The sequence below is a fragment of the Thunnus albacares genome, chromosome 13, assembly GCF_914725855.1.
Source record: "Thunnus albacares chromosome 13, fThuAlb1.1, whole genome shotgun sequence".
In the NCBI taxonomy this organism is placed as follows: Eukaryota; Metazoa; Chordata; class Actinopteri; order Scombriformes; family Scombridae; genus Thunnus; species Thunnus albacares.
In genome coordinates, this window is record NC_058118.1 from 20,113,798 (window position 1) to 20,138,067 (window position 24,270).

At 39.5% G+C, this 24,270-nt stretch overlaps 2 protein-coding genes across 2 annotated transcripts in view; one reads left to right on the top strand and one right to left on the bottom strand.

Moving 5' to 3' along the window:
* The window catches only part of jakmip2 (janus kinase and microtubule interacting protein 2), a 28,631-nt gene extending 21,461 nt beyond the window's left edge, over window positions 1–7,170 (bottom strand). The window contains 1 exon segment of the mRNA XM_044371558.1: window positions 6,902–7,170. The gene's annotated coding sequence lies outside the window, so the exon portion shown is untranslated.
* A 2,992-nt stretch (window positions 7,171–10,162) lies between these two features.
* Window positions 10,163–23,886, top strand: LOC122996191 (sodium- and chloride-dependent GABA transporter 2-like). The gene is made up of 14 exons (XM_044371787.1): window positions 10,163–10,608; window positions 10,777–10,911; window positions 11,332–11,472; window positions 11,868–11,955; window positions 12,244–12,376; window positions 16,412–16,546; window positions 16,637–16,740; window positions 17,042–17,166; window positions 17,959–18,071; window positions 18,177–18,314; window positions 19,791–19,893; window positions 20,057–20,157; window positions 20,602–20,772; window positions 22,734–23,886. Exons 1-14 carry the CDS (start codon window positions 10,419–10,421, stop codon window positions 22,866–22,868), a joined length of 1,812 nt encoding a protein of 603 aa, XP_044227722.1. The 5' UTR covers window positions 10,163–10,418; the 3' UTR covers window positions 22,869–23,886.
* Window positions 23,887–24,270: the final 384 nt, after the last annotated feature.

Consider the following 24,270-nt stretch of genomic DNA (forward strand, 5'->3'; position numbering starts at 1 on the left):
TTAATGGCTTATACAGTAAATGTATCATCAACATCTAAAAAGCTTTGATGAATGATTTATTTACCATTGATAAAGCCATTAGTTACAGCTTATAAACCCATTATTAAAGGTCCCATATTAGAGAGTGGTACATTATATTCGGTTATTATTGTATTTTCATTTTTGGTCAAGATAAGCAACAATATGTACAAAAAGCAGTACTGACAAGGAAAAAACAAAAACATTACAGTGGCCATCATGATGATTCATCAACATCTTGGCCCAGCTGAATGAACCACCTTCATGCAAAGCCGACCACAACTCACCGTGGCTGTTAATACTGTATTAACCTACAAACCATCCACAGCAGCCAGATACTGCTCTGAAGGGTTAGACTAAATATGAGTTTGCTGTGTGTCCAAAGCAATCTGATTACTGTCATATTCCATTTTCAGACTCTACTAGGAAATAATCCACTGGCTAGTCGAATGAGCACAACACACCCACAGGCATGCATGATGGGTAATACTGGGCCATGCACCGGATGTAGGCTCAACTGTCTAACCTATTTTGACTTCCATTTCTATTTTTAAATGCATCTGTGGAAACATAAATGATTTCAGGGTTAGGATTAAGGTTAATTTTACCGTGTTGTAGCCTTGCTGCTGAGATGAACAAATAGCAGGAATCCCTCTTGACTCTCACATCTCCTGTGATTTCTATTTCCTCTTGGAGTATCCACGCAATATTCTTACTCAGCACTCTCCTCTTTTCACACGGCATGGGAACAGCTTTAATATTTGAACACAGGAAGTTATAGCAGCAAATTTCTCTTGTTTGAAGAGTTTTCTCAGCAACTGCTCCTTCAAGGCAACTAGTTCATTACACAGCAGGTAACACACTATTTAACCAACCTCAAACTGAGGGCGATCAACCTTAGAGGCATCTTCATGACACTGCAAACTCATCCCACAGACAGCATGGTCCTTATGCATAAAACATACATATAGCATCTTCTTATATAGTTTTGAAATATTGGTTGCAAGCTGTTCCATGTACTGCTGTAAATAGAAGTGAGGAAATCCTCATATAATGTGAGGAAAACAATGACGAATTCAATGCTTGCAGAAGACAAGAAGAAAAACTAAGAACTCCTTATCAACTTTGCAGACTGATTTCAATCCCTTAACAGCAAAACATAAACTCTGAGTGTATCAAACATGAGTGTGAATTACTGATTGCAAAGATGCAAATTTGTTTGAGAAAAATGCTATAATCCTAACTTGAAGCGTGAAAACACAATGGCATTTTAGAGCTAGTTAAAACAACACTAACCACCGACATCTCTCTTAAGCAAAACAACCTCAATGGGAGCCTAAAAAACTATAAAATAGAATAAAAATGTATCAGCACCTTACACAACACTCCTGGTAGCTGCTGTTACAGTGTGTGGTACCTCCTCCGACATGAAATGTCACCATCTGACAAAACTGAGAACCATTTTATAGGGACTCCCAGGAAATCTCAAGAGACTCAAACAAGTTAATGAAATTGCTACTGTCATGCCAGAAAGGGTTTAAAGGACTGGATCTTATAAAAGCTGTTTATGGTATTCCTTTAAGAACTAGCAAGTAGGTCAAGCAGTTCACAGATCCATCACACTGTCATGCCATAAATTATTATTTAAATTACCATAAAGTGGAGAGTTGTGCCACAAAATGCATTCATTACCTTGCAAGTGATTCCTTCACTCAGTCAAAGGTGTTATAACTATTAAGATCTAAACACAGGATTTGTTCTGTCATAACCTCTACAATGTGTGCATGATGTGAGCAAAGCTATGGTGGCCAACGACATATACCTGCAGTTATACAACCACGGTTTCTACATTCATTGTTTGACTTAGGGGCAGGGGGACAAGCTGTAAACACAACATTGACATATCCCCTTACAAAGCTGATATATTGAAAGATGCAAGGCAAACAGCCTACTTTCACATCCAGCAAACGAAGGACAACGTTAGCATTCATTTGAAGTTGTGTTTCTGTCCGCCTGACAAATGTAAGTCCAACATTCATTCACCTTTTAGCTCTGTTTTGGTTTACACCCACTCTTGAGAAAAATATCTGTCTCTTTAGCAGATAAATGTTCACCAGCTAGTTGCTGAGCAACTTTAGTATCCATTTGGAGTCATGTTTGTAGCCACCTGACAAATATAAGTCCAATATTCACCTTTTAGCACTGATTTAGTCTACATTACTCCTGACCAAAAACATTTAGGTCTTCTCTGCAACATGTTCGACTTTCCTTCTACGTTATCTGCCATTTGGTGCTGGGCAGGTATTGGCTTTTTCAATAAAACAGCTGCCTACTACACCTGTAGACAAGCTTGATTAGAGCACTGAAACCGAACTGTACAATAAATTTAAAACCAAAACATTGATATCAGTGCTTCCCCTGGGTCGACTACTTTGGGGTGGTGGTAGCGGTGGTTGCCTGGGGTGGGGGGATGGGTGGGGGTTGTGCGCTGAGCAAAACTTGGGAGAGACTCAGCAGCAACACATTTCTCCATTCTCTGTTTAGGGGTGGCTGAGACTGACACTAAAATGAGAACAGCTGGTCCACCTTAAAGGTCAATCCACCTTAAGTGAGCCTGGTCAGGTTAGGCTAACCCATTGTGGCTAACTTTGGGGCTAACCCCCTTCACTTTTCCATCAGTTAGGGAAACAAAAGACGAGACTTTTCTTTGTCTTGAGAAGCTGCAGCTTTAATTAATTGAAACACTGTACATTTACTGCCATACTGACAACTTACTGCTAACCTTTTTCTTTGCTCCGCTCACGTTCACCGTCACTTTTCTGCAGCTTGCTCAACCACTCACTCACTACACACACACATTACACACTGCTTTATTCCTTAAAGGAGTTACGCTACCAAGAGTTTCCCAGGCAACAACACAGAGGTTGACTCACATTGCTGAACGGCACTGCACAGAGGCTCCCAAATGCTATTGATTTCCAAATGAATGGATATTTGGCGTTATTTTTGGCATTAAAAAAAAGATTTTTTTTGGCCTGGCGGGGGTTCTCTTGTCCTGGAGGCCCGCCAGGCCTGTACAATTATAGGGGAAACACTGGATTTTGAAGCCACTGTGGAGCTGCAGAGTCAGGCGATAATTCTCTTGGTTTTATTGACTGTGAGCTGCACTTTTCCCATTACACTGTCAGGACATTCAAAGCATTAGAAAACAAAATGTTCAAGTAGAGATGCTTAGCATCGAACAGCAGAACACTATAGTTGCACAGAATGAGGGCACCCACTCAGGGTGAATGTGAGTATCTGTATGATAGGAGGTACTGATGGTAGGTGGTGAAAAAGAGACCATGCATGCTCAGAGAATCTGTTAGGAGAAAAAGGTATATAGTATATCTGCCTATGTCTGAACAGACTGGGAGAGAGGCTCAACAAACAGTGAGGAAAGAGATAAAGCAGACAGACTCCGGTGAGCAGAATGGCCCATTTTCTCTCTGTACTTTGACTGTGAGCGTGTGTACGTGTACCACAGTGTTCGTGTATCGATGTGAGCTTGTGTGCATTGAATACTACAACATGAAGCACATTGGCACCATGACCCACTTTTGGCTCCTCAGACATCAAATTTGGGTGTTAGCGCTGGATTTTCCAGACAGTCCACCAGGATACCAACAGAAACAAAAGCCTTACTGCTGCTTTAGTCTGACAGTACTGTCCTTATGGTAAAAGCTATGTAGAAATTATCAGTGGTTGATGAGTTTTCAGGACATATTTTTGCTCTTTTTTATAAGATTTTCAATCTATTTAATGATAAGATGTGATAAATGCCAAGGCTGCATTTAACAATATTTCACATCAGTTTAGCCAAATGTGCCATTCAATTTCATATGCCATAAAAGAAATGAAAAGCCAGCTACTGTGTCATTCATGGTACAAAAATGTGGGCTCACAAAAGAGCTGACATTAGACATACTGGAAGTGGCCATCTTTATCTCTGCTCATAAACAGGAGGTGGAGCTAAGGAGGCTATTGATTTCTGTAGTTTTTCCCATTTCCAAAATAAATATTTCAATATGGAGCCAACATTTTCTATATCAGTACCAAACATCTGTCATCCACTATCCAGTCAAACTACTATACAAACCATACATTTAGGGAATAAAATAAGATTTGGCTGCTTTTGAGGGTTCATATTTGGAGTTTCTATTAGCCCTCCAGGACTGTGCACGCAGCTCTGTAGCGAAGCAGTAGATCATATTTTGTTGAAAATTATTTGGCAGGAAAAAAAACAATTAAAAAATACAGCGGCTGGTAAATCTTAAGGACACATACATATCTTCCATACAGTACATTGACAGCAAATGCTGACAAGATCGTGTTCAAGCACACAAATACACTAACACTTAACAATAAGTCCCTTGCCTCATTGTGAACTAGGTTACAAAAGACTATTCACAATGAATGTACAGTAAATTTGGCTGCGAAAACTGTTTACAAAAGTGAGGGTTTGATTTTGCCGGGTCAAATTAAATAAGAATTACATGCCCAAAGGCTGAACATCTCCAAATATGTAATCTGGTTGTGACTGATGCATTTTAGATATTAAATTTTGTATAGATATTGCATATTGTATTTGGATAATGAAACCCACTGTATTTGCAAGACTCTATGTGATGCATGCATATAGAGCTATATTTAATGACGAATTATACTGTATCATACTGTAGTAGGCCCACAAGGAAATTATAATTTACATCAATATTGTTGCTTGTTTAGTTTCTGATACAATCTCACAGATCACCCATCACTGTTGCAAATTGCAAAGTGTCAAAATCAAGAATATCTAAACCAACTATTGAAATAAAGTTTTACCAAAAAGTGTACAATGTAATGATAAAATACAAAGAGGGTGCCATCTACAATTGCCCGTTCTCGTGTTTAGGGATCCGAACTTAGCCCAACACCAGACACAGACAGACAGATCTCTTTAGTGATTTCATGTCCATGTATTTGTATCCACTCAACCAACAGGCACTTTTGGCTTAATCTATCTTACATTTCTGTCTCTTACATTTCTAGGCTATTTTCTTTTTGCTAATCCGGGTTATGCAATCAAGTCAGCAAAAGTTAGTCAGACTGATGCCAGCGTGGCCCCAATGTCAATGAGCAACTTAAGTTCAATCGGGGTGGGATGTGGTTATGATGTAAGTTGGTTCAATGGAGTCAAGCACCACTCTCCTGTTTGTTTTTTGGATTGCATTTTGTCTGCTTCTTAGTTCAGGCCAAAAAATGACTTCTAATCTATCTGGCTAAGGTCAAAATACCAACCCAGTGTATGAACAGAGCTCCACTAATGCTGGAAATAGTGAAGCATTAGTAGAGCTCTGTGCATCAAAATGGTTCACATCTGCTCCATGGTTTGCATGTCTCAGATTATTAATTTAATTGGTGTTTGTAAAGTAAACATAAAATATAATGAAAATTCACAGCATTAGTTGCTATTACCAAATACTGTTCATCAGTGTTGTGTTTACATCACTGTTTATGTAACCTGACTATCCGATGCCAATCCAGTGTTGTGATCTTTTAGTCCTGTACAGTAAGTTTCACATTTTGACCTTCATTAAAAGTCAAATTTACGTATTAAGTTGTTGGGTAGTACAGCTGCAATCCAACTTAATGCTTCATGTGACAACTGATTACATGAGTGAGATTTTCCAATGATGTTAGATTAACAGTAACATGTGGAGGCTTTATCTATTAAGTAATATGACAATATAATGCAACTTGATGGCAGTTAGATACGGAAATGAATATCATTGTCACCTCTGCTCAGCTGGCTGAATATCACAGATAAACACTTCAAGATAAATCTCATGTTCCTAAATATAATCAAACTTTAACAAATGTGTTCATTAATATGACCAAGCCAACATAAAAGCAGAAAAACATCACTGCCACAGGTTAATCATACTGCCTGATTGTATCAGTTCTGATCTAGGCTCAAATTCCAATCATTTTTAAACTGATTTATCTAACTTTTATCCACTTGCTCCATCAATATGTGCTATTGACTTGCTCTTCCTTTGCAATTTAATCTATAAACTATTAACTTGTGGGCAGTCGTTACCCTACATCTGTGCTGACCCTAAAACAATAGTGACAAATGCCCTCCCAGCAGGGGTGATGTGTGTTAAATCAGGCCAGTGTAGTGTAACACCCTAAGGCAGATGCACGCTAACCAGACCCTGTGCCTCAGTCTGGAGGCCCTGCCAGCCCACTGTGGACTAGCATCCTCTTGCAACATCACTGCACCATCCTTTGAGGACAGTAATGTGTGATGACCTGTCAAGCAGAAAAATGCACATACTACACACCACAATACATGGGGGATAGAAGCCACAATGCGCATCTGGCTTTACCTGAGGCTCATGCATCAACAGCTGGAAGCTTCACTGCACAACAAGCAACCAACCAGCAACCAAAGATCTACCAGCCGTGGGAATACACAGACAGACGATGCAGCATGAGTATCCGTCGTGTAAAACGGCCCTGTAAGCCGATGAAAATCCCACACAAGCTCTATCCCCGTCATCTATGAAGGGGCTTGCTAGTGTAGGCCAGGCTGTGCCACTTCCGACAGGCAGGCTATGCCAATGCTACACGCCCAAATAAGACAAGTTGCCCGATTGTATGTCATTGTACACGATAATGACATTTATTGTTTTAATGTTGCCGTTTTGGATCAGCAGCAGTGGAATAAAAACGAATCCGATATGCATCTCGCACCGCTGCTGAGATGATCAACCTGACTCCAACCAACCAGCAGGCCCGCTAGTCCCACTGACTCCCAGTTTAGACGTTGTTCAACCTCACAACATCGCCTTACCTCGTGATCCATTCTCACCGTGTGGCGTCCTAATATGTGTGAAACCGTGTCCATGGCATGCTCCTTTTGTTTTTGTGAAAATCAACAAATTTAAAAAAAAAAAATCGCCCCCCTCCGCTATGATCTCAGCATCAGCAGCAGCCCCGTACAATGAAGCAGTGATGGCCGGTGGTGATGATGATGCTGGGAGCCCCGCCCTCCTCTCCATGCAGCCAGAATGAGCTCACTGGTTTCCAGCTCAGACGCCTCCAGTGCCGCCGCAGTCCACCAGCGAACAGCACAGACCTACTTCCATCCCCTACACCGCAGGAAACGGGTCGTTTAACCGGCCTTGATGGTCTTGTAACTGTCCTCATAAGGTTTCATACAAGTACCCAAAATGTTAAGGGGAAACGTTTCAATTGTAACGTTTCGAATTATAATAAATAAATAAATAAATAAATAATGTCCCTGCAATATCACACAGTAGGCTATATATGGTTCCTCCTGACTGTAGTCAACAGGACGGATAGCACATTGTTCTTTGGAAGACGTCCATACAACATTATGTTGAGCTGTGTATTTTATTTTATGCACAAATTAGAAAGTAAAATTTTCTAATTTAAATAAACAGATTTCTAATAAAAAGGATTTCTAAAAAAAGATCTAATAAAAAAGGGATTTAAAAAAAAATTTCTAATAAAAAACATAATAAAAGAAGGATACTCTTGGATCAAATTGGTTACCATTAATGAGCCCCTTTAGATAACAATTCTCATTTTTGCCATGTAGCACAATAACCTAGGCTTTAGGTATCGGCTGACACCGAGTACCGATCCAATACCAGTGTTTAATTAATAAACTGTGTGGAAGAGACTGGGATCATTCCTTTATGTGTAACGCAGAATCAGGCTTGATTTAAACATTGCTTTCCTAACTTTGTAAAATAAAATGTAACAAATAAATACATATAAATGATATAGGCGTCCTAATATGTGATATAGATATAAATTTACTGAATTGTTATTTATCAAAATAATGGTATCCAATACCAGATTGGCCCATTGTCACCTATACCGATCCAGCTATTTGAGTCAGTATTGGACCAATATCCAATATCAGTATCAATATAGTTGCATCTCTAATTTTAAATCATATTTGTCCAAATGGAGTAATCCACTCATCAACAATGGGGATAACACCACCATCATTACTGTAATGAATCCACTCTGCAACAGCAGGAGGCACATCTCTAAATTGACAGTATAGTTACAGAATATAATGTTGTATAATTTATGCTGTATAGTGTATGTGTAAACTACAGACCATTTGGTGCATTTACTTTTTGAATTATTATACTTACATTGTCCATTGTACCTGCTTTGCTAATATTTTGCCATGCCAGTAAAGAATGTGTTAACACCAGGCGAACATTTACAATGCAACAGTCTGAAAATGTTTTCAGGACGGGTCACATCCACTTCCTTGGAGAACTACAACTTATACTGAACATTAACAAACTGATTGATGATTCTCGCAACCTTTGTTATGTATCCTTAAAAAGTCATTTAGTGCATATTTTTACAGCTCCCCTCATGTTGTGTTGTGTCAAAAATCAGGTTAGGAAAAGGTGAGAATTTGGAGTGAAGAGTAAGAAGAGCAAACAATTTAGCCTGTCAGTTTGTGTGATTGATCAGTGTTTGAAACTGGTTTTTATGTGTTTTCAGTGTTTAAGAAACCTAAATTCAATTCAACATGTATTTGCAAACACATGTAGCAACACTAACAAGATTACCTAAGTGATAAGAGCTGCAACATAGTTTGCACAGTTACTGAAGCAGAGGGTAATGATACAGTATGGGACAGGATTATGCAACTTTGTATATTCAGTTACTGTACATGATATATCTGATGTTTGCTGTCTGTGTAAAAGAGCAAACTGTGGTAAATACAGAACGGCAAAGTTAAACTGATGCAGCTTTGCCTTGAACTCTTAAACAGACTCTATAACCTTTATAGCCAACAGGTTTAATGAATCCATTTCAGAATCAACATCAACCACCATTTCAAAAACCTCTGATACTCATGATTTGTATCACTGCAAAACGTTTAGATGAATCAAAATGAACAAAATATGTCTTTTATTTTAAAGGCTAGTCTGGGGGAAAAAATCCCTCTGTGAGCTGCATGGATGATGCAGTAAAAATTGACTGAGAGGTAGTGCCACCCAAAGGTCGCTCCCAGAACTGTGCGTAATTGCCAGACCCATTTGGTGGATTACCTCAGTTTTCTCTGGATGCAGGAGGAGAGGAAATGAATGTATGAATACTATAATAAACTTTAATAGGATGTTCACCTGATACTTACAGATGCAGGAGTCGTGGATTCCAGTCAGCCTGTAGAGTTCAAACTCTGACTAACTGCAACACTTCAGACCACACACGGATGAACAAAAAGAAAAGCTCCGGAGTGCTCAGAAGTTCAAACAAATGTGATGAAGATGCTCTTTGGTAGGAAACACAAAAGTTAAAAGAAAGAAAGAAAGAAAGAAAGGTCCAAGGTACTCTTCTGGCATAAAGTTTATAAGCCTTTATTCAGATGGCTATTTCATGGTGAAATTCTTAAAAACATGGACAATACTTGTGCATGTTAAAACGTAGCAGTACAAACAGCCTTCCTCAGGGTGTGACACACGAGAACGAAGTTGGAGGAAAAGTAGACTCTTCATAGAAACACAATGTAAATGTATTCGATTCAGTATCGGATGTGGCCAATCTCCACCTAACTGTTGCTGAAAAGGCACATGTGTGGTATTTATTTTATTTAGTTAAATCCTGGCAACACATTGGAATGGAAATGCTGCCGCTGGAAAGATAGTTTTGCATTTTCTCCTTGTTTAACTTTGGAAGTTGAGAAACAAGTTGTGTGTTTCCATTCACAAGTGACGGGAGCCGACCTACTGTTTAATCTGTTACAGATGTTGCCTTTTCTGGTTTAAGGCTGCAGATCACGTTTTGTGTGCGCGTTCCTCCAGTGAGTGACGCGTGCTGCCACTCGTGAGAATGAAACATATGACTTCCTTTGTGTCCATATGTGTACACACATGCAAACACATAACAAAACACTGGGTTATTTTGCACAATTAAGTCCTTGATTCCACCAGACATTATTGTTTCGCTTAGGTGTCTGATGAATTAAGGTGGAACAGACGATCTGTACCGCCCCTCATGCTCTGTCTCCAAGCCTCTTTAACTCAATGACACACTCCCCCAGCCCCTCCATCACACGCATCCACAATTTAAATAGTTACCAACATCATTCTCAGTAACAAGACTATCAGAGCTGCTATCACTGCTGCTATCATCTACACTTTGCTTACGGCAATTCTCAACACATCCTCAACTTGAGGATTGAAACACAAGTGTTTGAGGTCGTGATCAGTGCGCACTCAATCTTATGTGGATGCAGATTACAGTTGCATTTATATAAAAAAAGTGTTTTTCTGAAACTGTAGGTTTAAGTGATTTGAAGAGAGGAAATGGTTGTGAACGGAAAGAATGGCACCTACACAGTTTCTGTGCCAAACGGATACCCTCAGAAGCCTAAAGAGATGGAGGGACGGGGATACTGGGGGACCAAAGCCGAATTCATCCTGACAGTGATGGGTGCGATCATCGGACCTGGGAACGTATGGAGGTTCCCCTACCTGTGCTACAGAAACGGCGGAGGTCAGTGACTTTCCACAAAAATTGAAATTGTTGTTTTCAGTTTGTCAAGCGCATGTTTCTGAAATGATCCTCTAAGACAATTACAGGGATTTTTAATTTTTTTTTTTTATCTGTACAATATCGGTTTTTTTTGGAGCATTTAGAAGTAAACTCCTCTTTTTCTTGCAGGTGTGTTCTTCATCCCATACATCTTGTTTATGTTTACCTGCGGGATCCCCTTATTTTTCCTTGAAACTGCTTTAGGACAGTACACCAGCCAGGGAGGAATTACGTGCTGGAGAAAGATTTGCCCTCTTTTTCAAGGTACATAAAATGGCTCATTTGCCTTTAACTTCTTTTGAAAATATTAATGATAACATACTTAATGCGTCGTCATACTTGTCTGTTTCACCGGACACTTTGTGCGTAATTACGCACGGAATCTATCGTTCTGACCATATCGCCGTTTGTCATCCGATTGGTTAGGAGCAGATATCTCGTACTTTTTAAAATCACAGCATAATGATAATGTTCCAAATAACCCACTTTTGCACAGGACACTCTTTACTCAACAAACAGTCTTGCAAGTGCATCAACAAAATAATATCTTCGCCTAATATGGCCTTCACTCATCTTGTATTTTTATTCTCTCTCTCTCTCTCTCTCTCTCTCTCTCTCTCTCTCTCTCTCTCTCTCTGTCTGTCTGTCTGTCTTCTTCTTCTTCTTCTTCTTCTTCTTTTGCAGGCTTGGGCTATGCCAGTCATTTAATCATTGCGTTCAGTGCCACCTCCTATATTATCATCATTGCATGGGCATTCTTTTACCTGTTCTCATCCTTTAGTGCGGATTTGCCTTGGGCCACATGTGGAAACTACTGGAACACAGGTAGGCAGTCCTGCAGCTTTTGGTGAGGATTTCAGAAGCCTGTAGATGTAAAGTGTTGTTAATAAAATAGCCAGAAGTGAGCATGACGAGTTTCCCTTTTAGCTGAGATGTAGTAAGTATGGAGTTGATCACTGTAGTTTCACTGCAATATTGTTGAAAAACCTGTGGGTGTTATGACCAATGCTGGGGATTTTATGTGTAACTCTTGAGATGATATGAAATAGAAAGAAAGATAGAATATAGATCAGTTAGTCTTTGTTTTTGCTGATAATTTGCATGTTAATATATGTTTTAAATAGTTTCTAATACTTGTAATATATGATATCCACGTAGTACAACATTTACTTTGACAATGAGCTTTTTTTCATTCCCAGTATTTTATCTTCTTGCATTAGACTCATGCTTGGACTTAAGCCATCCGAATATGAGCCACAGCATAACATCCAGAGTGAACACTACTCTTCCTGTTGTGGAGTTCTGGCAGTAAGCACTAGTCAACTCTAAAAAGTTAAACTGAATGCTAATTTTTCTTTCAATCCCTGCCCTCTCTTTTTCTCTCTCCCACTCCCTTTTCTTTTCACAACACTTCGTGTCACACCAGATCCTCTCTTCCTCTCCTCCTCTCCCACCCACCCATTGTTTTAGCTAGTGTCTCCCTCCCTGTCACTCTTTGACTCCCTGTATTCCTTTCTGACTATAAGTCAGTTTTTTTCACTTTCACCCATAATTCATTTTGGTCTCCCTCCACCATTGCTCCCCTCCTCTGTCCAGGCGCAGAGTTCTGAAAATATCTGGTGGTATCGAGGAGGTGGGCAGCTTGAGGTGGGAACTGGTCTTGTGTCTCATCCTAACCTGGGTCATCTGCTACTTTTGTGTTTGGAAGGGTATCAAGTCCACAGGAAAGGTTAGCTGATTTAACACTGAATGGAATTCATGAATGTTTTACCTGTTGTATAAAAATATTCCCAAAATGCTGATGAAAATTTTTTGATTAAGTCGGACATCTATGCATTCGGTTCCAGACAAGATATTTATTGTAGATACAAACTGCTTATACAACTGTAAATATATTTAGAAAAAAGGAAACTTTTTAACATTAGCTCACAATTCCCCCAAAGAATTGGGGTCCCTGGGGCAAAAAAAACAGAGCATTATCCCTCACTGGCTTCTTACCAATTACCATGCTAGTTGTGTTGGTTACAATGTCTGGCCAAGTTTGAGACCCTGCTCCCAGAAACTAAACCCAGGTCTCTGCAGTGGTGGGCCATATGGACACTGCCAAAGCTTTTGGTGTACAAAATCCACAATTGTTGGGATGTTTGTCATTGTTGTAGTACACAAAGTTGAAAAATGTATAAAACATTTCTCCAATAAATGTTTAGAATGCACCCCAAATGCATTACATTATATGCAAAAATATATTACATTATCCACTTCTTCACATGGTTGAAATCAAATTTTAATGAACATTTGTAGATACAGTATGTCTTAACTCTGAAGAGGAATAGTTTGTTTTTGAGAGTTCCTTTAAAGAGTCTTTCCTGCTAGATCTGACAATCTGAAATAAATAGTTAGTTCCTTGACGTAAGTGTCTTGGAAAGAATGAATGTATTTTCCATTAATTTCAAATTTCATCACTGTAGAAATTTACATGGCTCCAATGCTTTGGGAGCAACACCCTACCATGCACATTCAGGGTTCACTCCAAAACACTTCCAGTTCGAGCTGATGTCATCTGGGCCCACACTTCAAAGTTATTATAGATCCACAAAATGAATAAAGGCTGGCATTGTTTGGGAGAGATTCTGCAATTCATGGTTTGTGGTTGATCATATCATATTTTGGCTCTGCAGTTAATATAAGAGTTACAACCAATAAAGAAAATTGTCAAACTGAATATATTTAGCCAAAATAGCATTCAAAGATTGCAGGTAATCCTAAAATAGCATGTACCTCAGAACACAGTTAAGAAATTGTCAGATATGATCATCAGAATTGCTTGCTAACCATATTCCTTGGATAAGAACCATATGACGAATGGTACCATATCAGCTAGGTTTTGGTCTTATAGGTCCTATCTGTAGGAATCAGAAATTCCTTCTCATTAGTGACATCTGTGGCTGTTAAATGAGCTGCAGTCAACATCCTGGTGCTCGTGCATGCTAGCGGCACAAGACTATTGCAGGTGATGTCTTTTTCCTCGTTTACACTTCTCATAATTACATAAAAGATCTCGAACTTTGTGTTTTATACCATGTTTCAGCAAAGCATCTCTCACTCCCAGTCAGTCAGCCCCCATCCCCCTACTTGTGCTTGCCTCACACGCTCACACACAAACACACAGAGGCTCCTGCTGTGCTGTGGCTGCTGGCTGGTGAGAGCCAATCTGCAACACCCAACTTGCACAAATATGCGTTAATCAACCACTCAAACCTGACCTGACCCACAAACCGCCAGTTTGTGGCTCAGTGAGCTAGGCAGCAATGCGCTGTGGTCAGGGAGCAACATGCTGTGATCAGGGAGCAACATGCTGTGGCCAGGCAGCAACATGCTGTGGTTTTGTCGTGAAATATTTGCTTATTACGACCTTTGGACTACTAACAGGAAAAACAAAAGGGGTAAGCTATGTTCTGCTATCACTCTGGAGCTTGTTTTCTGCTCCTTTGTTGAGGAAATAATGTTGCTTTAGCTGTGTGTGTGCTCAGGAGTGGGTGACTTGTCATTGCGAGGATGTTTAATTGTTAAATGTGTTGTGGTTGACGGAGGCAGCTAGCTGTTTCATTAGCTGGAGAGCTAATATCTGCAGGGTGTTTCTAGTAGGATAGCACCGTTTTTGTTGTGTTGTTGTGTCATTATGCCGGTCGTTTGTTGACGTTAGTGGGAGAGAGGCAAGGCACTCAGGAGCGCTCAAAAACGTCACTTCCACTGGATTTGCCTAGAAAATTTTTATGTTACATTACTACCTGTTAACTCGTTAGCAATAAAAAACAACTAATACATATGAATTGCTTCACAATTCTACATATAGAACCTTTAAGCTGCAGGTATTTAGATCAGATCTGATATTTTGAGTTGCAAAACAGCCACTCAAGACAGCAGCCGTCTAGAGTGCTGATCAGAATCAGAATCAGAACCTGTTTTTAGCCAAACATACAACAATACAAAACAATAGAAAGAGTACTTCTTGGCTCCGACAAACGCAACATAGAAGAATAAAAGTAAAGCAAAGCAAAAGTAGGGTAATAATAAATTAATAAAGTAAATTTAGAATTAAATTTAAAAAATGTAAATCTATTTACAGAATGGAATAAAATAGTTTTCAAATGGGTTATAAAACAAAGAAATTAAGTGTATGAAATATATGCAGGTGACAAGTGCAAAAATTTGACATGTGCAATAAATAATTTAATTTTGTAACAATGTAGGTTGAATGCAATGAACAATGTTAAGTCCAGTTTGATGAAATATATGAAGATGACAAGTGTAGGGATTAAATGAGGGATGTGAAATGTAAAGTCCAGTTTGATAATAGTAGCTTCTGGAAAGAAGTTGTTCCTGTTTCTGCTGGTGGAGGTTTTTATGGATCTCAGTCTTTTTCCTGAGGGTAGAAGTTCAAAGAGTCTGTGTTGAGGGTGGGATGGGTCGGAGATGATCTTGCTTCCACACCACCTGGCCCTGGTGGAGTACAGCTGATCAATGGGGGGCAGTTTGAAGCCGAGGATCTTCTCGACTGAGTGAATAATGCGCTGCAGCCTGAATGTCCTGTTTGGTTGCTGCACTGTACCAAACAGTGATGGATGATGTGAGGATGGACTCGACAATGGCAGTGTAGAACTGGATCAACACTGCCTGTGGCAGGTTGAGCTTCTTCAGCTGCCTCAGGAAGAACATCCTCTGTTGGACCTTCTTGGTTATGCAGCTTATGTTGGTGTCCCATTTAAGATCCTTGTATATAGTGGTGCAAAGCAACTTAAATGACTCCACGGCTGCTACTGTTTTGTTGTTGATGGTAAGGTCTTGAGCATTTTTAGCTCCAGGCTGTTATAGCTGCACCAGGATGTTAGCCATGCCACGTTCCCATCCTGGATCAGACCAATGATGGTTGTGTCATCTGTGAACTTGAGGAGCTTTATGGAAGAGCTTGTGGAGGCGCAGTCATTTGTATACAGACAGTAGAGGACAGGGGAGAGCACGCAACCCTGTGTTGCTCCAGTGCTGATGGTCAGAAGGGTGGACATGTGCTTTCCCACCCTCACACATTGGTTCCTGTCTGTCAGGAAGACAGTGATCCACAGACAAGAGAGGCTCACGCAGTCAGCTGGGAGAGTTTGGTGTGGAGGACATCTGGCACAATTGTGTTAAATTGTGTTAAAAGCTAAAGTCATTGAATTTAGATGGGACAGGATGAGTCTTTCGGAGGGGGTAGGGGACCAAAGGAGGTATGGGAAGGAGTGGAGGTGGAATGGGGCAGAGGGGTCTGTTGAACCTGCAGCAGAACTGTTTTGGGGAGCAAACGCCAAGACACATTCTTTATATGCTTGCATACTTGGCTAATTAACAGATTCTGATTCTGATTTTTATTATCATCCAATGGCTGTTATATTCACCTATTTGCTCTAGTTATAGTGTAACTAAAAGTGTTTCAGTCCCAGACCGAAAGTTAGTATTGGCAATAGTCACAGTTGTTTTATTTGTGATTGTAAGATGGAGGTTTCCTTCGGCTCCCTCTGCATTACGTCATTAAGTGTCCTCACGAGTAAAAAAGGTCCTTTCTTCATGTAATCACTGTAGAATGCTTTCCAGGAAGATTAAATGGATGAAAATTGGAACTTGGCATAAAAATGAGCAAAAGAGTAGATTTGATTTTTGAAAATTAACCGATGGTCCACAGTAATCTGTAAAATTCCTCTGACTTTCTCTGTTTCCTCTTTGATTTCAGGCAGCCTTCTTTACAGCGACCTTCCCCTTCATCATGCTGTTGGTTTTGCTCGTGCGTGGTGTCACCCTACCAGGGGCAATGAAGGGGATCATTTACTACCTCTACCCTGACCTCTCTCGCCTTTCAGATCCTCAGGTAAAAACACAAAGTCTCTACACTTGAACCTCTACATTATTTTCTCTACACATGAACATACACATGCATGTATTTCTTTGACATTTTCAGGTGTGGATGGATGCTGGCACTCAGATCTTCTTCTCTTATGCCATTTCTCTTGGGTTCCTAACCTCCCTTGGGAGTTACAACACTTACAACAATGATTGTTACAAGTAAGCGCAGTACTAATCTGTCAAAGCTATCCTGCTGGATATTAATTTTAACTTGAGCTGGATACTTAAAGGAAAATGTTTTTTTGTTTTTTACACAATATCTCTGCAGCCTTAGATTGTTGCTGTGTGTGGACACAATGCGGTTAACCCATGGAGTTAATACTTCTATTATGTTTCTGTATAATGCAAATTCTTCTCCTAGCAAATATAATGAGCATTCACTTCTACAACACTTTGTATCCTCTCCATCCTCTCCTAAACTGCTTACACATTTCTAGAATTGGATTCATTTTTCTTTCAGGGACTGTTTCTACTTGTGTTTGCTGAACAGTGCCACCAGCATTGTGGCAGGCTTCGCCATTTTCTCTGTTTTGGGTTTCATGACCTACGAACAAGGAGTGGATATTTCTGAGGTTGCCCAATCAGGCAAGTACTGATCCTGTTAAGTTCAACTTTAGTGAGCATTAGAGTGACAAACTTACACTTCCTGTGAGGCTTGTTGGGAGAGTTTATGGTATAATAGTAAGATCCAGCACCCTGCACAGACCATAATGCTGCACTCTTTGTGGAAACTGTGCCAAATCATGTGATGTTTCTTCATCCTTATCCCTTCATCTTTCCAGCCTAAGAGGCTTTCTGGCAGACCTGATACCTTCTTCTGTCACTTGTTTTCTTTTGATATTTTACTTGAAGCATGCAGCTCAGTTCACGTGAGCATGATTACTGCTAACCAGCAAGCAGTAGGAATACAGATCTGAAGACAAAAAAAAAGTCACGGTTGACATCAATCACGATCTACATTTTAGAAATCATTAAGTAATTTCTGAGTTGCATTGACTTTTTTTTTAGCAATCAGAGCTAGTGCCTCAACAAGTCTCAGGTGCCTCTAACATGCAGCAGCAGAAATAACCCCCCAAAAACCAAAAGCTTCAAATGTCTACAACTAGCCATTAAGTGAATTTTTAAGGCCATCAGCACTAGAGGAAGTAATTGACCAACAACACTGTAAAATCCCTGCAGATACAGTATATAATGGTGATTGTGTTCAAACATTTCAATCATTGCCTCTTTTCATATGACTGTGACAGAAAACTGACAATCAATCAGTTTTATGGACACACAAGTGACATCTTTGTTTGTTGCCTATACTGTGTACAGTGTGGTATGTTTTACCACACTGTACATTTTACTCCACTACTCTACTTGTTTGTTTTTTAGGTCCAGGTTTAGCATTCATTGTTTACCCACGTGCTGTAGCCATGATGCCCATGCCTCAGGTGTGGTCGGTGTGTTTTTTCATCATGATCATTCTGCTTGGCTTGGACAGTCAGGTACCAGTAAACCCCCTCTGAATGAATAAATTAATGATTGAATGTATAAATGGCACAAAATATTTTACTGTCCCGACTCACCTTCCTCCTACTTGCTTCTTCCAGTTTGTTGGTCTGGAGTGTCTGATGACGTCACTGGTTGATCTGTTTCCAATTTACCTGCGTCAAGGCTTCAGACGTGAGCTGGTTCTACTGGTTATCTGTTGCACCTGCTGTGTGCTGGGACTCTCCCTGGTCACCGAGGTTCGTACAGTACACACTGAGCAGTTAGCAAAATCCCTTCTTGGAATAATTATAGGGATGTATTATTTTATTATTGTACTGTATTATTGTAAAAGGAATTGTTCAGCATTTGGGGAAATATGTTTAATTCACTATCCCACTCTAAAGACTGTCCATTCAATTTCAAGCTGGACAAGCAGCTGGTTAGCTTATTTTAACACAATGACTGTAAAAGGAGGGAAACAGTTTATAAAACAGGTATCAATCTTCTGTGCTGACCTAAAAATTAAATGCTGAAATGCTGAGATGTTCCTATAAATCTGTATTTTTTTTCCTAAATATTTTCATTTCTTGATTCCTTTAAGTATCCAGCTCAAGTTGAATAGAAAATTTAAACTGCTAAATGCTGCAATTTCTCTCATTGTGAAAACAGCAGCTGTTTCTGCTAGCATGACTCCAGTGTTCTGTAGCTACAATATTACAAAGTATATTTAAATAATACATTTCTCTTAATTTCATTTTAAGTTTAAATTAGTTTGAACTTAAGTTTAAACTTAAACAAGTTTAAACATTTTGAAGAGATTTTGGATCCTGGATCTTTTGAATAAAAATTGTAGAGACCCATAAAACTTTTAATGACTCTATTTCAGTTGCAGTCTGAATGCACAGTCACAGTCCACAAGACAACTGTGAAATTAAAGGCTTTATTGATCGATTTTATTAGACTGGGATATTGACCAAAACAAATTGCAGTACTGCCTAATTGACAGGTTCCTGGCCTCATTCAATCACATGAAGACAAGCATGTTTTACATGTTAAGCTCTTTTTGTTCACTGAGGTGAGTCAACATCAGACATCAGTTTCTTGGCCAAACACAATGAATAGTGTACTTTCAGTAGCGGTAAGTCTTAAGACATTAAGAACAGGAAAACATGTTTCTGCCAGCAGAAGCACACAAGCTAATGCACACCAGAAAAAAAAATTGGCCTCAGATACATTCCAACCTTCTTCTGTTGTTCTCCTAGAGGGCATGAAGGAGAGCCTACCTAATCCTCAAGCAGGATTCATGCCAGTTTTCCATTAAAGTGTAACACAAATTACATTCTCACACTTTAGAAATCTGAATCTTTAGTACAAAAGCCAAAGGCATAATTAAACTACATGAATCATTAACAAAAACAAGTTGCAGAGCTGTCATCTCAGACAAGTGTAACAGGTATTTTCTGCTCACATTAAACAATAAAAATACACATTGATCCAACTTAGTCTGGATTGACGCCATTGCTAAATGCACCATTTTAAATGGAGGATTAGATTAGAGGATTAGCTGCTATCTTTTGTAATCAAACCTTTGTACATAATGTGCTATTGCTGATTAATGCCATTACTACATAAAAAGGGTAATATGATCATGGCTGTTTATTGGGGGGGAATTGATCCAAAAAACAAAGTCTTGGTCTTATAATTGTAATAATTGTTATTACTCTCCTTGTTAGGGAGGGATGTACCTGCTCCAGCTGTTGGACCATCATGTCTGCAGCGGCACCACCGTACTCTTGCTCTCCCTCTGCGAGTCTGTCAGCATTGCCTGGGTGTATGGTAAGTCACAGACAATAACACTAACCAAGTAAAGACTACGTCCCTGTTAACAAAACAGACACAGCTCTTTTTTCAGACAATGAGACACTTGAGTTACAAATATTCTCAAAAAACTTGAAAACACTTCATCTCAAATTTTTAATATCTTTCCTTTTCCTTAAAGGTGCTGACCGTTTCTGTGGCAACATCACAGACATGATCGGTTATCGTCCACACCCGTTGATGATGTACTGCTGGCGTTACATCACTCCCTTCATCTGTTTTGTAAGGATCCAGTAATTTAATTCACTGTCATGTGACTTATTCATCTCTTTCACATGTGTCACTATCTCTCTGGGGTCTGTTTCTGCCTGATGTATTAATATCTAATGTGTACATTCATAAGAGAAAAGGTGGACCAACCCAGTGAGGATTACTGTATGTGCAGATGAATCACAGGCACAGATGTACACAGCTGTAAACAAACACATAGATAGTGGATTTACTGTGTTGTGATAACAGTATAGCACTCATCTTCACCTCTACCCCCTTTGACTCTTGAAGTTAACTTGCAATCCCACAAAATTACAACCCAAACTCCCAACCTCAACTGCTGCCATCACAAGTTAATATTCAAGTTATATTTATATTCTATTTATATTCCCTTCCAGTGGTTCTGTATCTGCAGACTGTAACATTAAACATCCACTTTGTCTCCTCTCATCACAGGGCACCTTCATCTTCTCTTTGGTCAAATACTCCCCGTTGAAGTTCAGCAACACTTATGTTTATCCACTCTGGGCCAACATCATGGGCTGGTTCATTGCCACTGTCTCCCTCTCCCTCATCCCGCTGTTTGTGTTATATAAAATGATGCAGGGAAAAGGCACTCTTCGACAGGTGAGCGTGTTGTTTCTCCCTGTATTGAAAAAAGGAGAGAGTTAGATTGGTAAACTAGAAAGCTCAGCATTTAGCCAATGACTTGCTGAAGTAGATCATTTTGTGCTTGTTTGCAGTTCAAATCATACTCTGTGCTGATGTGAGAAATCGTACATTCACTGAGTAAACCGGATTTTTGTAAATCATGTTTAGATTTGTTAAGATGGCATTTGGGTAAGTTCTCCACCATTCATAAAGAGTTCTGTGGGCTGGATGAATGACACAGCTGAAGGTATTTGTGTTGGCTTCATTCAAATCTTGGCTGTCACAACTGGACAGAAGACTGTTTGATTCTGGGTATGTGTAGGGCTTGTTCTACAGTCTGGCTTGGCCTTGTATACAATAAGATTCCTGGCCTTTATCCAAGATTTCTCAGCAGGATTTCTCAGAATATCTTCCCGTTTGCAAAAAACACCCCTAGGATGATATTACTAGAGGGACATTTGAACTTTTCACTTTTGAATGTAGGAAGTATTCCTTGCTTAAAGGATAAGTCTGGTGATATGTTAGATTTGTCAGCAAATTCCATGAAAAGACCAAAACCAAATTATATTTCTGTAATGTAGGAAGTATTCCTTGCTTAAAGGATAAGTCTGGTGATAGGTTTGTCAGCAAATTCCATGAAAAGATCAAAACCAAATTATATTTCTGTGTGCTGTTTTTAAAGATTTATGTATTTAGTGGGTATCAGTGGGTTTGGGGCAGAATGTCACAGAAAGGTTGTAGAAGGTTTTGAGAGATGCACTGATTCATTGCTGGTTTGGGTCTTATCAAGGGATTTGTTGACAGTAACAAAAATATAAAACATTGCCAGCCTTATCCTTTAATCCACATTGTTACAACCCAGCTCACTAGCTGAAAGAGAAGCAATATAAAACCATATGTTTTTGGTTAAACAGTTACTTATTACTGGGAAGGCAGGTAATTTAAAGAAAACACATACACAAGAGGCAAACAACTGACCGAGGAAGAGGGGCCTGTGGATGCTGTTCAAATAAAAAAAAATCAATATAACCAAAAGAGGACTCCTAAATCAGAGCTAAAACTAAATAACACAAAGAAAACAATAAAAATAATACCTCACTCTCTAGCCCTAGTCTTCAGTGGTTTAGAAAACATAAACACAATAAGAACAGCACCCCTGCTCCTGGTGAGGCTAGCAAAGAAACAACTAAGGAAAGTGTGAGTAATCAGTGGCACATAGAACTACACCTGGCCCAGTCCCCAAGAAACAAGCAGGTACCTCATACTAGTTTCACAACAACTGACGTCTACATCAACGAGAAGCACATTTAAACAGCGGGCGCTTCGTACAAGTCTCACAAGAGATATCAACACACAACAGGGGCCACTGCACCGCTAAGACCGACCGGGAAATGGAGAGGAGCCTAGGAGACTGGAGACTACTTGACATGAAAAAAAAAAGACGCTAAAGAAAATGACTGCACACATACACACACAAGGCAGACATATAAAAACGGTAATCAGATTATTGCTGGTTGGTTGTATAGTTTTTTTACATTTATTTCATTGTTGGTAAAAAATTTCTCTCCTGTTTTACACAAAGAACATTTTTCTGATTCAAGGTAGAATTCACTTCAATTCAATTAACTTGTACTGTCATCATGTTTGTGAACATAGCCATGTCAGTCCAGTGCAACTTACTAAAAAAAGAAAACGGAAGACAATTGTAATAACTAAAGTTACATATCAAAAGCAAAAAAACTATCACATGCTAAACTGTTTGAAAAAACATGATAATGTTACTGTACACTGTCAGCATACAGTCGTCCATACAGACATGCAGGGAAATAGTTGCAAATAAAGACAATTTACTTCTGGTATGCACAAAGTAATTAAGACTGCTTATCTTCTCCCACTTGGTGAATTTCAGCTCACTCTTGTATCTCTTTTTTCCTCAGCGTTTCATTTTACTCTGCCAGCCTGTGGACGACCTCCTCTTGGATCAAAAATATCTTCCTGCACTTGGAGCCAATGGCACCCCACCAAACACAGAGCTCAAACCTCTGTCCCACACTGGGGAACTCACTCAGTGAACATAAACTGAGTGAGTTGTCCAGCTGAGAGGTGTACTATAAATTAGTCTGTGGTACTCTGGGCCTGTATTTATCAAATGTCATAAGAGTCATAAGAATGCTCTGAAGAGCCAGTTGAAAATCAAATTGAGGCAGGGAGGAAAGTCTGCTGTTGGTAGAGGAGGTTCATAAGAGAAAACAAACAACAAGGGTCATCTAGTACATGAAGGGGCAACTGAACCTACTATATAAAATGTGCATTTGAAGATAACAATTGACAAGAAAGAAGCTGCCGCTAACTACCCTATTCTCAAATACTCATATTGCTTCAAATAAAATATTATTTATCATGAACAATTCTATATTGTAAAATCATTCCAAAACATGTCTCAGAGGGTTCATTCCCACCTCTGTCTCTGTACTACATCTGAAACCCTGACAGGCTACTCTGAACCTACTTCTGAGACCGCTGGAGTTCTCTAGAAATGTGATAAACAGCTTTAGTTTATGAGTAGGAATAAAAGTGGAGAAATTTTACTTTTATCTTCCATCTAAGCCCAAAATTTCACTCTTAGTCTGACAAATATGGGGCCCGTCCTCGTCACCGTTACACAGTTGTTGGTTTAACTTTTACAGCAAAATAATATTTAAACACACAATATGTAATTTCTGCTGCTAGGGATCTCTCAATCAAAACAATAACAAAAGATGGAGTTTGATGACATTGCGAAGTAGTATGGGATCATGGGAGTTGTTGTCTTCATTGTTAAAGAACCAGCTTCATCTGGTTAGGATTCCTTCAGTGTTCATCGTTCAGGAGGTTTTACAAGGAGCGTAAATGAGAGTTCTCCTCCTCTACAGAACAAACAAACCTGGTGATTAAAACCGGTAAAAACAGTAAATAAAACAGTTTCACGTTAAAAATCAGCGTTTCTCCGATGCTGTTCGGCGGACACAGGATGTCCAGAGGGGCTGCTAGCTGGGCTGCTAGCTGAGCTGCTGCTAACGTTTGTTTAGCTTGTGTCTCTGACAACTTAAGATCCAGACGTTCAGGAGGTTTTTACTGGGAGCCAAATTATCTGTAGAGGCCTCCTCCTCTCCAGAACAAACGTACATGGCAATTAAAAATGGTAAAAACACTGAATAATGCAGTTTCACGTAAAAAATCAGTTCTTCTCCAACGCTGTTCGGCTGACACAGGACGTCCGGAGGGGCTGCTAGCCGAGCTGCTGCTAACGTTTGCTCCGCTTGTTTCTCTGATAACTTAAGATCCAGACGTCCAATGACTAAAATCCTTCATCCGTTTAAAAGATATACATAAAAACGACCAAGACCTAAAAAGTTTATTGTAAAAAATGTGGCTAAAAACTGAATCAAAGTCAATTTATGACAGTTTCTGGCAGACAATCACAACGCCAACATA

What these genes read in the sequence shown, in the direction of transcription:
- LOC122996191 (XM_044371787.1), top strand. Translation starts at nt 10,419, where the DNA reads ATGGTTGTGAACGGAAAGAATGGCACCTACACAGTTTCTGTGCCAAAC. An exon ending in CCTGTTGTGGAGTTCTGGCA is followed by an intron (nt 11,956 to 12,243) that starts GTAAGCACTAGT and finishes TCCTCTGTCCAG; the next exon opens with GCGCAGAGTTCTGAAAATAT. An exon ending in TGCTTGGCTTGGACAGTCAG is followed by an intron (nt 18,072 to 18,176) that starts GTACCAGTAAAC and finishes TGCTTCTTCCAG; the next exon opens with TTTGTTGGTCTGGAGTGTCT.